This window comes from Schistocerca americana, chromosome 6 (genome assembly GCF_021461395.2).
Source record: "Schistocerca americana isolate TAMUIC-IGC-003095 chromosome 6, iqSchAmer2.1, whole genome shotgun sequence".
In the NCBI taxonomy this organism is placed as follows: Eukaryota; Metazoa; Arthropoda; class Insecta; order Orthoptera; family Acrididae; genus Schistocerca; species Schistocerca americana.
The window spans coordinates 253,749,413-253,764,410 of record NC_060124.1 but is presented as its reverse complement, the minus strand read 5'-3'; the positions used below and the strand labels follow the sequence as shown (position 1 = coordinate 253,764,410).

The following is a 14,998-nucleotide window of genomic DNA, read 5'->3' as shown; positions in this document are numbered from 1 at the left end:
GGCTCTAAGCTAAAAGTTAATTTTACCCTTTCCTCAATACTCAAGAAAGAAACATGTAACTTTGATAGATTAAGGTTATCTTACATCTTCTGTGTGTACATACAACATTTAATGAAGAGAAAATACTTCTACAAAAAAATGGTTTACTTTCTGTTTATATTTCATTCACTTCACTGTCAGTATGCTTGTAGGGGAACGAATAATAATTATAAAAAAAAAAGCGTTTCACTGGCTGTAACTACGCACAAATACGCATTTCGTTTCTAATAGAATAATCAATTCCGCGTAGCCATTCCTATAAGGTTTCAGTAACATTTTCTGTCACACACATACAAAATGAAAACAATAAACAAAATCTAGGTTCACTATAAATATTTTGCCACTTTTATTTTCGATATTAAGTAAAGAATATGTATACGAAGACAAAATAATGTTTATCTGAAGAACTTTCTGAGTTGGCAGCTTTATGTTTACTTCAACTCCTAATATAAATAAAGAATAATTCTGTTAAGCCTTGGGCTACAGACCAGTAAAAATTAAATATTAATTTACATTTCTTGTTCCGCTGTCCTCCGCGCCCTTGTCTCATTCTGTCAGTGTCGAAATTAACAAACTTTGTATGTTTTTATGCTCTGCCTTAGTAGACGCATAGCACCAAGACCACTCGAAGTTCATACTTCTGCGAACGCACACCTTCAGAAAATATCGTGTACTACATATCACGAATCGACCAAACTCGACGCACGGGAGCATTTCCATGTTTAGTCTAAATTTCTCCTTCATTTTGCCAAACATCAGTTCTGTCTGTCAGATTTTCGTCTTTTCTAATAACTTCTCAAGAAACGCAGCAAGTAAACACCATCAAGGTCAAGCTTATGTTTATCTTCTTATGCCACTCGTAGAAAATATCACTTATTTATTCACATACGTATACTTCGAAATAACTGTAATATATTTAAGCATTTTATTTCAGTCCTTATTCACAATCTTGTGCGTATTTACGTATAAACTGACCACTGTGAACACAGATTTTTAATCAACATAGAGTATACATTAATACACGAAATAATGGACAAACGCATGTCAGACGTCACTTCCACGGTACTGTTGCACTATTTCTACCTATAGATTTAAATACAGATCACAGCATATGAAATTACGAAGGTTTTCAAGCCGAAAACTGGCGCGAGATAATTACACTCCGCTAAAACGCATGGCAGTACTTCCGATATAATTCACCATTTTTCTTTTCCAAACTCACATAAATAGATAGCGTAACATTTCAAATATTAAGCAAACGCCCACCTTTCTTGCCTCTTCCGAGGGCCGTTTGTGTTGGGGAAGTCGTGGCAGCGGTGTCAACTAATTTTCTTCTTGGGCCGTCTGCAAAAATTATCCTGCGAGAAGCCACTGAATGCTGCCATTTTTACAGCGCGACGCGACCGGCTGAGGGAGGCAGCGGTGGGCATGTTGTCGTGCCACACATCCTCGGCGATAGTCAGCCACTCTGCAGACGATGACCGGCGTCACCAAATGAAACTTAATTTCTGTGACTTGACAGCTGTTACTTTGCGTTTTTGTTGAGCTTTCTTTACATCCACCTGACAAATTTTTTCGTTCGCATGTCTTCCATCGTGAACTCACAGTCACCGGCGGTTGACAGTGTCACCCTAAAAATCAATAAAGTTCTCCCCCCTGGCCCTTCCCGCCTCCCCCTATTCCGCAACACTACACGACTATCATTACTAGGCACAATGCAATTGAAGAGGACGCTTTTGGAAATAGCAGCAAACGACGACTTGTAGCGGGCAGCCAACTTTACTTTTTTTTTATATAATTGACGGTACTTTTCTTGTGTAGCAGACAGAAGATTCTCACATCTTAAAGAGAGGCAGACTGTCTAAGGGCGATAGCCGGCTGCGTTGTTTGTAATCGAATGTTAAGACGAGCAGGTGTTAATGCCATTTAACCTCAGGCTAAACGTACAGCCCACGCATCTTCGGACTGCTAAGAGACGCTACCGGCTTCCTGTATAACACGAATCTTGAAGAAGTAATCTTCTTCCTTTAATGAACATAGCGACATTATTTGCATTAAAGATACCTGAAACATCGTCACAGTTAACTTGCTTAAAATCTGCGTACGCAGGACACAAAACGCTCATAGTACTTAAGGAATGATTCGTTTCACCTAGATAAACACCGCATGGATTTTCTGTTTATCATGCCTGATAGTAGCTTGGCTCTTACATTAGCAAATAAACTTTTGACAGAGTAATCTTACTCATTAAATTTACCTTAATAAAGAGTATAAGATTTTATGCTCCACGACTATTCATTAATTCTCAGTGTAGTTCACCTCTTTCAAACTGACAGGTACCATAAGGCAATTTTGTTATAATTTATTATATTAAAATTTCCTGTATATAGTGGATACAATAGCCAGTAGACTCTTTACACACCTCTGTTAGGAGTTTCAGAGCTTAATGACCAAAAATTAAGCAGACGAAAAGAACGGTCGTTTTTAAAGAATTTGCAAATTGCAAACGAAGGTTGCTTGTATGCATTAAAGCTATTCATTCATTGTGAAGTGACAAGTTCATCGTCACACCAACAGATATCGTAGAACTACAGAACGCTTGTTTTTCTTGTTTCGGAGCTTTCTAATAGACTGTATTTTACATATGATGCAGCTCCTCTCACGGCCGCGGGAGAGTTGTAAATACCGCAGTCTCCCAGGTTGTCATCTCATCAGCCGAGTAGACAACGTTGCCAAATATGACGGCCCGCTGTTGCTTTTGTATGTGGATTGTGGTTGTAGGGTATGGCGGTGAGAAACGGTGAATGTTAACAGAAAGCAGACATTCTTTAAAAAAAATGTATATAATATGCGATGGAAAGTTCCTCGCGGGTATCCAATCTTCACCACCTCTTTTAAGTGAACATCTAACGACAAATGGTCACTCAAATTCACTGAAAGAATAATACAGTTTAAAATAAAGCATCTAACAAACATTAGAAAGCTCTTTGGAAAGGTAGGAAAGCAAGAGTTTGTTCGTAAATAACGCGTCACAGGCTCCCACTTTATTGAAGGAGATTTTGCAAGTGTATGCCAGATTGGTACGGAGCATCGATTGTTTCGTTTGCTTATAAGTGGGGCCATCTACGGCGCTGTAGAGTGGCTGTTAAGCTCGGAGGTCATTAGGCAAGATAGTATGTGTATATACAACGTACGGTGCTATAGTTTCTTAAAGTTAGCTTACTAGCGGATCTGTTTAATGCGTGCGAAAGGAAATGATTTTCCGATGCGACACAGTTAAACAAGACAATATAGACATCTGAAACCTAGGCTGTACGTAGTAGTTTTGGGTTAGACCGGCAGAATTTTAGCAACAAATAGACCTGGGGCGTTGTGTGAAGTTGAAATTTGCATGCATTTGGTAAATAGCTAATACTGAAAATGTATACCTTTAACAGCAGTTTCGGAAGATATTTCACGTAAGAAAATACGTAGTGCTGCTGCAGTATTGAATTAGAATAATACCTCGAGTAAATGAAATGTGGACAGTCGTTTTGAAACTTGTGATATCGCCATCGAAATGGAGTGTTTTGGTGATAAAAGAAGTCTCATGTCTATCTAGTACTACAGTTTGCTCGATTACAGTCGTGTGTAGACAGCAGTTATAGTTTAGTCGTACGACATATTGTTTTCATATGATGTGATGTTTTAACGGTACTTTACGTACTCATTAATAATAGTACATTAAACAGGCAGCAGTTTTCGTAACGGAAATAAAAAAATGGCCATAGGTTAAGTAAATTTCTCCTTTTTAAAATTCCTCCTTGCGTTACTCTGAATTGTCTAGTTTGAAACCAGCATCACAGCGACTGAAAACCGAAATTAAAGTGGGTTTAGAATGCAGTTTATTTACATTTTTCTTGTACGGTAGGCATCAAGCTGATGTCATTTGCCAATATCATACTTTGGTTGATTAATAAGTACAAACTATACTTATGTTAGTGGTGCATGTATTCGTGTTGATAGTTTTAGTGTGTTACAGCAGTAGCATAGAATTCACTGTGTGAACAAAGACACTAATAAAGTTTTGAAATTCTTGTGGAACAGCTTTGCCTCCCAAGTTTTCAAAATATGAGGCAGCTTGTTGAACCGTGTCTGAACATTAATATAAGGACCATTGTCGGTTATTTTTAATTTTGTGCTGTACCTCACCTTATGCCGTCATATGTATCACTGATTTGCTTACTTTGTTTTGATTATGCATTAAAATACAAGAAGTTTATACAACTAAAAGGAATATATTATCGGTATTTATGTTGGATAAAGGATTCACAACATGACTAGTGTTTCTGTTAGCAATGCGTTAATCGCATTGCCCTTTCCTGTTAAATCAGTATTTAATTCAGTTGTAGGTGTGCCTCACAATCCCACAGCTCAATACCATAACAACAAAGTGGATAAATTGTTAGACAGTACACAATTTCTAAGCTTCGGTTTGGAACTACTTTTGTCAGCCGGCGTATCGGATACAGGCCACTGCTGATTTTCTCGCAATCAGAATTAGTTCAGTGGTGTAATATCACATATATACTTCATTATAAACTGATGGGAATGGACTTTATTAAATGTCAGTAGCTGGGGTGTATTGCTGTTGGTGTTTAGGCCTTTATGTAAAAAATATGTGGTAAGTTTGACTAAACCGTTAGTTGCTACTGACTATAATGCCTCAAATACTAAATGTGAGTCGAAGGGATGTCATGCCATGGGCACAAAATCAAGAATTGACCCCTGTGCCACCCCATAAATTACTGTATCTGTAGAATACCAGAATTCTGTGACCTCATTATTTGCACTGCTTGAGATTTTTGAAGTATGTGGACAGTAATTGTATGGATGAATCTTTGAGTGTTTATCTTCAGTTTCTTAATAAGTAGTCTGTGTGTGTCAAAAGCATTAGAAAGATCTAAGAATATACCTGTTGTACTTATGGCTACCTCTAGTAGGGTATACATTAATGGAGAAATTTGATAACTGTAGTAGTTGCACTGCAGTCTTTCTTAAAGCCATGCTGTGTTTCTATTGGTTCATTCCATGTCTGTTCAACCAGGGGCTCCAGCTCATACTCTCAGATTTGACAGAAATTCAGTACACTAATTCTACCTTGTGTGGAACACTCGTGTACAAAGTATTAGTTTCCCTGCCAATTAGTTCCAGAATTATGACTTGGGAAAGGAGATGGCGTGACCCGGAAATTGCAACCCGCATCTGGCAATCTAGTTACAGACCCAACTTCAGGTCTTAATAACGTTTGAACTATTCCACAGTCCAGTGAAATTTTTACAACCCAATGACATTCATTTAGAGAACACACTCCATGAATCAAAACACCAACAACATATTTCTGAGGGAAAATAAAAAATTCCAAAATGTGATTAAAAAAATGTAATACGTTAGAAGGTACATATTGTAGGTGCCTTTTATGCCAAATATAATTCACTCAAAAAGGGTATAAATTTTTTTGTGGTAAGCTTAATGTGGCCTAAACACACACAGAACTCATCATGCCCATATCAGTCACAAAAACTGAGTTACATGCACACGAAAATAAAAAAAATTGAAAAATTACTTGAAGAACATGGATTTTCGAAGTATGGTAGCACAAGAGGGACAAGTGGTATCCAAGCCAAATTTCACACTCTGCATAAGTAGACCATAATGATATATATCTCAAAATTTCAGCAGGTTATTGCAAGACATTTGTGTACAATGGAAGTTGACAGATGTATTTGGTGATGTGGCCATTGTTCCACAACACAGTTTTGTAAAAACATATCGTAAACTGTTCTGCCTCTTCTTATCCTCTCTCACAACTGTTTAATCACCAAGCAACAACATATAGACAGATTAACACAACCTATCATTAATGTTTACTGCACCTTAACTGCTAAAAACCAGTCGATTGTACTTCGAACTGAAGTTCTCCCCCAATTTAGCTACTGTACTCTGTACATTGAGTGGCAAATTGTACTGTCTTCCTGACACTGTGGTAGGAACTGGAACTGTCATAAGAATATGTTAAAAAGGAATCCAACACCTATCTGCCAAACGTGGCCAAAGCAATTATCTTGCTGGTACCATGACGTCCATAAATACATCACCTTCTGCCTCACTGCACTCTGCAACACATCCTAAACACCATTTGTCATCATAAACAGCAATAACATAGCAACCTGGTTGTATGTTACTGCTTTTGCTTCTGAATCCTGAGACACACACACTGTCAGAGTCCACTGGAGAGAAGTGGTGATGGCTCCTTGTGCCTGCAACAATTTTAACGTGTTCTAGTCTGCTTTTTAGCAACTCTTCGAATAATTGTTTGCCAGAGATATTTTTCTGTACCCTGGTAAATAATTGAAGAGGTGCTAGAATGTGACCTTCTGTAGGATGCTACAGACTAGCTTGTGATGCCATGCGCTTAATGGTAGCACCAATATCATTACATACATTTTTACCATGACTTGTTGCAAAAAAATTCCATTCTGCATGAATCTGAAAATCATGGTAATCCATGCATAATTTTTTTAGGTATTTACAGTTTTTGTACTGACTAGCTGCCCCATCACTGAAGTATTTTGCAAAATGTATGTGAGGCAGCTTGTTTTTCACATATGCCATGACAGTGCGAATGTGGGCATGAACTGCAATGGCATCATGAATTAAACAGTCAATAAAAACGCACAGGTTCATGACAGACACATAACCTGATTCACCTCTATAGTAAATCGCAAATGGGTGGAGAGTTGCTTGACTGTTGTCCCAATGATATCCTTGGATAGCATCTTGAAGTATAAAAGCATAATTTTCAGAAAAGTCTAGTATTACTATAATTTCATCTAGTTTCAAATTATCCCTACAAAGCTGTAGATAAGCCGATTGTGCTGTTGCTGTGAAGCTGTGTGGGGTCAGTTTGTCCATTTTTTGACAACACATTTCAACAAAATCTTCCACTGTACTTTGCTTTGTTTCAAGAATTGTGCGATCCATGTGTGTCCATTGTTTATAAGAAACAAGTTCATCGTCATCCATAAGGAGTTCGCCATACAGTTTGTTATTCATGTGTTCTGCAAGATTTGCCTTATCAGGACACTTTTCACATCTGTGTATCATGCACTGGTAGGAACTTATGTCACACACTAGCAGCTTCATTGCACCTTTGTGATCCAGACCAGAATCCTTTATAGCAGCAGACATCAGCTTAGCATTTTGATGGGTCTCACATACACAAACACTGTGTGTGCCCCTTGCACTTACAGGCACGACCTATTTTGGCCGAAGATTGAAAAAAGATGATACTTCTCCTCGAATTCTACATATAGTTCGGATATGTTGCTTAGCAACAGTCTTTTTTTGCATCTGTACACGTACATTTCCCTTTTTTACCGTTACATAATTTGCAAGATACTAACACGAATTTCATATAGAAGAATGGAAAAACTGGTAGATGACTACCTCGGGGAAGATCAGTTTGGACTCCGGAGGAATGTAGGAACACATGATGCAATACCGACTCCACGACTTCTCATTGAAGATAGGTTAAGGAAAGGCAAACCTGACTTACAGAAAGCTTTTGAGTGTTGAAAGGGAAACACTCTTTCAAATTTTAAAGGTGGCAGGGGTAAATATAGGGAGGGAAAGACTATTTACAAGTTGTACAGAAACCATATGGCAGTTGTAAGTCGAGAGGCGTGATAGGGAAGCAGCAGTTGAGAAGGGAGTGAGACAGGGTTGTAGCCTAGCCCAAAATGTTATTCAGTCTGTATATTGAGCAAGCAGTAAAGGAAACAAAAGAAAAATTTGGAGTAGGAGTTAAAGTCCAGGGAGAAGGAATAAAAACTTAGAGGTTTTCCAATGACATTGTAATTCTGTCGGAGACAGCAAAGGACTTGGAAGAACAGTTGAATGGAATGGACAGTGTCTTGAATGGAGGCATCAACAAAAGCAAAATGAGGATAGTGGAATGTGGTCAAATTAAATCAGGTGATGCTTAGGGAATTAGGTTAGGATATGAGACACTTACAGTTGTAGATGAGTCCTGCTATTTGGGCAGCAAAATAACTGATGATGCTAGAAGTAGAGGAGATACAAAATGTAGAATGGCAATGGCAAGAAAAGTGTTTCTGAACAAGAGAAATTTGTTGACACTGAATATAGATTTAAGTGTCAGAAAGTCTTTCCTGGAAGTACTTGTATGGAGTGTAGCAATGTATGGATAAACATTTTAGACAAAAAGACACTTTCAAAACATGGTGCTATTGAAGAATGTTAAAGACGAGATGGGTAGATCATGTAACAAATGAGGAGGTACTGAATAGAATTAGGGAGAAGAGAAATTTGTGGCACAACCTGACTAGAACAATGGAGTCATTGGTAGGACACATTCTGCAACATCAAGGGGTCACCATTTCAGTACCAGAGAGAAGTATGGGAGGTAAAAATAATGAATAAAGTAAGCAGATTCAGAGGGATGTATAAGGGGCATTCAAAAAGAAATGAACCGGAGGCATAGTTACAGAAACCAGTACCTGTATGTTAGAAGTACTGACCCTGGCTGTTAAGACACTTGTCCCACTGTGACGTAAGGCAGTGAATGGCTGTCTCATAAAATTCCCAGGGCTGCGATGATAACCAGTTCTGCATGTACAGCTGGATGTTGCCGTCCACATGAGTGCAGGAAAGGTTATGCTGATGTTCTTCTTTGGCCAAGATGCCCCTTTGTGATTCATTTACTGCAGCACGGGACAACAGTGACAGCACGGGACAACAGTGAATTCCCAGCGTTAGTCGCAAACCATGACCACCCTTCCCCAAGCGATCAAATCAAAACGACAAGGCAATCTCGCCCATGGGGGTCATTCTGCTCCACGACAATGCGAAGCCTCATATGGCCAACAAAGTCACAGCACTCCTGCAGAAATTCAAATGGGAGGTTCTCAGCCACCCTCCATACAGTCTGGACCTCTCTCCATATGATTACGCCATTTTTGGTCCCCTTAAAAAGACTCTGAGTGGCAAATGGTTAACCTTGGACGACAATGTCCAGCTGTACGTGCGGAACTGGTTAACATCACAGTCCCTGGAATTTTATGGACAGCCTGTCACTGCCTTGTGTCACAGTGGGACAAGTGTCTCAACAGCTAGGGTCAATACTGCTAATGTATGTACAGGCACTGGTTTCCATAATTATGCCGCCTCCTCATTTCTTTTTGAATGCCCCTTATATATAGCAGTAGTTACTCAGAGAAAAAGAGGCTTGCACAGAATAGAGTAGCATGGAGAGCTGCATCAGTCTTCAGACCAAAGACGACAACAGCAACGAACCTTCATGTTGGCTATGTTTTAGAAATTTGCGTCAATGTTAAGGGCTTATTCTATAGTAAGATCATTGAGACCAGTCTGCCTAATTATGATATGTGAACTGTTGGAAACTGGATTACATCTGCACTGTGTGGTCTATATATTCCTATTACTTTTACTACATTAACTTCATGTTCTTTTAACTGAATTGAAATACCACTCACTTCTAATGTTCCTTTTTTCAATATATTGCTCAAAAAGTGCAAGTTTCTTAAACTAAATATATTCACTGATAAAGATGGCCACAGCACCACCCTTATGCTGCTTTCTACGGTAACTGTTTACCAATCCATAACCATCTAGTTTATAGTACCAAATTTCATTGCATTTTAGACCAGGTTGAGTTGGTATTAATAAATGTGGCAAGTACTCATTTACAAATGCCTGTAGTATATTGATTTTATTTCTCTCCTACCTGTAATATGCAAACCATTGTGAAGTACATGGCAGAGGGTACGTCCCATTGTACTAGTTATTATTGTTTCTTCTCATTTCATTCACGTATGGAGCGTGGGAAGAATGGTTGTTTGGATGCCTCTGCACGTACTGTAATTACTCTAATCTTATCCTCAAGATCTCTATGTGTGCGATATGTAGTAGGTTGTTGTATATTCCTAGAGTCATAAGTTGAAGCTGATTCTTGAAATTTTATTAAAAGACTTTCTTGGTATAGTTTAAGTCTGTCCTTAAGAGTCTGCCAGGTCAGTTCCTTCAGTATCTTGTGACATTCTCCCATGGATGAAACAGACCTGTGACCATTCATGCTGCCCTTTCTGTATAGATTCAATATCCCCTGTTACTCCTATTTGGTAAGGGTCCCACATACTTGAGTAATAGTCTAGAATCGGTCACATGAGTGCTTTGTAAGCAATCTCCTTTGTAGACTGATTGCACTTCCCCAATATTGTGCCTTTAAACCAGAGTCTACCACCTGATCTACCGACAACTGAGCCTATGTGATCATTCTATTTCATATCTCTACAAAGTGTTACTTCAAGATATTTGAAGCCGCGCGGAGTAGCCGAGCGGTCTTTTTCATTTTATGAAGTGCACAATTTTACATTTCTGAACATTTAAACCATGTTGCCAATCTCTGCACCACATTGATATCTTATCAAGACCTGACTGAATATATATGCGGCTTCTTTCAGACAGTACTTCATTGTAGATAATTGCTTCATCTGCAAAATGTCTGAGGTTACTATTAATATTGTCTGCCAGGTGATTAATCTACAATATGAACAGTGAGTGTCCCAAAACACTTCCCTGGGGCACACCTGAAGTTACTTCTACATCTGATGATGATTCTCCATCCAAGATAGTATATACGAGGGTGAGTCAAATGAAAACCTTAAATATTTTTTTAAATATTATTTATTGTGCAGAAATGGTACAAAGCTGTATCACTTTTCAACATAATCTCCCCCACACTCAATGCAAGTCCTCCGTTGCTTACAAAGTGCATAAATTCCTTTAGAAAAAATTCTTTTGGTAGTCCGCGCAACCACTTATGCACCGAGTGGCGTACCTCTTCATCAGAACGGAACTTCTTTCCTCCCATTGCGTCTTTGAGTGAGTGGTCCAAACATATGGATATCACTTGGGGCAAGGTTTGGTGAGTATGGTGGATGAGGAAGACACTTAAAATGCAGGTCTGTGATTGTTGCAACTGTTGTACAGGCAGTGTGGGTCCTTGCATTGTCATGTTGCAGGACGACACCTGCTTCAGCAATCCACATTTGATTTCAGGCCGCAGATGATTTTTTTAGGAGATCTGCATATGATGCATTGGTGACAGTGGTCCCTCTAGGCATGTAATGCTCCAAAATGATGCCTTTTTCATCCCAAAAGAGTCAGCATAACCTTCCCTGCTGATGGTTGTGTTTGAAACTTCTTTGGTTTTGGTGATGAGGAATGGCGCAATTGCTGCTGTGACAAACGTGCGTCACCGTACTGAACCTTCATTCATCGATGAATTTCAATAGGTTTCACACCTTCACTATGCAAAAACCGAATAACAGAACGCTGTTCTTCCCTGGTGCAAGTCGCAAGTGGGGCGGTCGTCTTTATGCTGATACTGTGACGGTATGTGTGCATCTGCAGTATGCTGCCACCTACAGGCCATTCTGCACGCTGTTTGTAGCACGCTTTCCAACTTACAGGATAATGGCGTGAAATTTTGATTTGTTATTACAAATTTAAGGTTTTCATTTGATTCATCCTCGTAACATCCTCCCTATTAAAAAGTCCTCAAACTAGTCACAAATTTCACTTGATATCCCATGTGATCGAAATTTTAACAAGAAGTGCAGGTGTTGTACTGAGTCAGATGCTTTTCAGAGATCAGGAAATATTGCATCTGCCTGACTGCCTGGGGACAAAGCTTTCAGTACGTCATGTGGGAAAAGTCCAAGTTGGGTTTCACATCGACGATGTTTTCGGAATTCATGCTGGTTGGCACTGAGGTGGTCACTCTGTTCGAGATGCATCATTATGTTCGAGCTCAGAGTATGTTCTAAGATTAAGATTCTATGACAAATCAGTGTTAAGGATATTGATGGTAGTTTTGTGGATTCCATCTACTACCAGGTTGTAACCTGTGTGTGTGTGTGTGTGTGTGTGTGTGTGTGTGTGTGTGTGGTTTTTTTTGTTTTGTAACCCCCCCGTGAACTAGGTATAGTTTTTTTGTTCGAGGGATCTATGGTACATCTACATCTACATTTATACTCCGCAAGCCACCCAAGGCGGAGGGCACTTTACGTGCCACTGTCATTACCTCCCTTTCCTGTTCCAGTCGCGTATGGTTCGCGGGAAGAACGACTGCCTGAAAGCCTCCGTGCGCACTCTAATCTCTCTAATTTTACATTCGTGATCTCCTCGGGAGGTATAAGTAGGGGGAAGCAATATATTCGATACCTCATCCAGAAACGCACCCTCTCGAAACCTGGCGAGCAAGCTACACCGCGATGCAGAGCGCCTCTCTTGCAGAGTCTGCCACTTGAGTTTGTTAAACATCTCCGTAATGCTATCACGGTTACCAAATAACCCTGTGACGAAACGCGCCGCTCTTCTTTGGATCTTCTCTATCTCCTCCGTCAAACCGATCTGGTACGGATCCCACACTGATGAGCAATACTCAAGTATAGGTCGAACGAGTGTTTTGTAAGCCACCTCCTTTGTTGATGGATTACATTTTCTAAGCACTCTCCCAATGAATCTCAACCTGGTACCCGCCTTACCAACAATTAATTTTATATGATCATTCCACTTCAAATCGTTCCGCACGCATACTCCCAGATAGTTTACAGAAGTAACTGCTACCAGTGTTTGTTCCGCTATCATATAATCATACAATAAAGGATCCTTCTTTCTATGTATTCGCAATACATTACATTTGTCTATGTTAAGGGTCAGTTGCTACTCGCTGCACCAAGTGCCTATCCGTTGCAGATCTTCCTGCATTTCGCTACAATTTTCTAATGCTGCAACTTCTCTGTATACTACAGCATCATCCGCGAAAAGCCGCATGGGACTTCCGACACTATCTACTAGGTCGTTTATATATATTGTGAAAAGCTATGGTCCCATAACACTCCCCTGTGGCACGCCAGAGGTTACTTTAACGTCTGTAGACGTCTCTCCATTGATAACAACATGCTGTGTTCTGTTTGCTAAAAACTCTTCAATCCAGCCACACAGCTGGTCTGATATTCCGTAGGCTCTTACTTTGTTTATCAGGCGACAGTGCGGAACTGTATCGAACGCCTTCCGGAAGTCAAGAAAAATAGCATCTACCTGGGAGCCTGTATCTAATATTTTCTGGGTCTCATGAACAAATAAAGCGAGTTGGGTCTCACACGATCGCTGTTTCCGGAATCCATGTTGATTCCTACATAGTAGATTCTGGGTTTCCAAAAACGACATGATACTCGAGCAAAAAACATGTTCTAAAATTCTACAACAGATCGACGTCAGAGATATAGGTCTATAGTTTTGCGCATCTGCTTGACGACCCTTTTTGAAGACTGGGACTACCTGTGCTCTTTTCCAATCATTTGGGACCTTCCGTTCCTCTAGAGACTTGCGGTACACGGCTGTTAGAAGGGGGGCTAGCTCAGTTCTAAATTTGGGATAGAACCTTTAAGGGGTTCCATTGGCCCCTGGAGCTGTTTTCAGTTGTAATGTTTTCAGTCATTTTTCAACACCACTGATACTAATATGTATCTTTTCAATGGTACAAGGATTAAATTGAGGCAATTCTCCTTGCTTTTCCTTTGTAAAGGTACGTTTGAAAATGGAGTTAAGAATTTCAGCTTTCAGTTCCTGTCTCATTCACTAATGGACACTAACTTTGGGGCCACTAACAACCTTTAAATATGACCAGAATTTCTTTGGGTTTTGTGAAAGATCATTTGACAATATTCTACTATGGTAGTCATAGAAGGTTTCTTGCATTACTCCCATGACAGCCAAATGCGTTTCATTTAGCATCTATCTATCTATTGCCGTATGCTGAGTTTTACACATATTACACAGCGATCTCTGTTTCTTTAGAAGTTTCTTTTCAGACTATATTCCATGGAGGGTCCTTCCCATTGTGAATTGTTCTACAGGGTACATATCTATCCTGTGAATGGCAGATTATTCTTTTAAACGTGAACCATAATTCCTCTACACGCTCCTGTACTGAGCTAAAAAGTTCTAGTTCTCCACTGAAATATGGCACTACTGCTTCTTTGTCTAGTTTACTGGGCACACACACACACACACACACACACACACACACACGTGTGTGTGTATATATATATATATATATATTTTTTTTTTTTTTTTTTTTTTTTGCTTGTTTCAGTTGTCCTTCGTACTTTGGTAATCACTGTTGGCACTACCATGTCACTAAGAAAGGTGGTGCATTGGTTAGCACACTGGACTTGGATTCAAGAGGACAGGGGGTCCAAACACACATCCCGCTATCCTGATTTAGGTTTTCCGTGAGTTCCCTAAATCACTTCAGAATAATGCTGGGATGGTTCCTTTGAAAGGGCATGGCCGACTTCCTTCCCCATCCATCCCTAATCCAGTGGAACCGATGACCTTATGGTATGGTCCCCTCCCCCAAATCAACCAACCAACAACTGTGTTGTGGTCACTGATACCAGTTTCAATGTGGACATCCTCAAAGAGGTCAGGTTTATTTGTTGCCATTAGATCCAATATATTTACATCATGAGTGGGATTCCTTACTATCTGTTCTAGGTAGTTTCCACAGAACACTTTTAGTAAAGTTTCACCAGATGTCTTATCACACACAACACTAACAAAACTGTAATTTTACCAGTTGATTGTTGGATGATTTAAAGTCTTCACTAATTGTTATAGTATGATTGGGGAACTTACATACAAGTGAACAGAGGTTTTTCATATAAAGTTTTCGGGTATATCAAGAGATGAGTCTGGTGGGCGATAGAAGGACCAAATTATCATTTTGTATCTACTCATAATACTTAGTTGTTAGTAAACAGTCTCACATGCACCTGCTTCAACTTCTATCTCAGTGAATCTGAGT

General features: G+C 39.6%; 1 protein-coding gene across 6 annotated transcripts in view; it reads right to left on the bottom strand.

Moving 5' to 3' along the window:
• LOC124619301 (LIM domain-binding protein 2) overlaps positions 1–1,126 on the bottom strand; it is an 800,176-nt gene extending 799,050 nt beyond the window's left edge. For 3 of the 6 annotated variants that reach the window (XM_047145589.1, XM_047145593.1, XM_047145595.1), the window contains exon 1: positions 553–1,126. In XM_047145589.1, the coding sequence (XP_047001545.1) occupies positions 553–589 (37 nt within the window). In that variant the 5' untranslated portion in view covers positions 590–1,126. The remainder of the gene's footprint in view (positions 1–552) is intronic. The other 3 variants (XM_047145592.1, XM_047145591.1, XM_047145594.1) reach the window with 3 other exon arrangements.
• Positions 1,127–14,998: the final 13,872 nt, after the last annotated feature.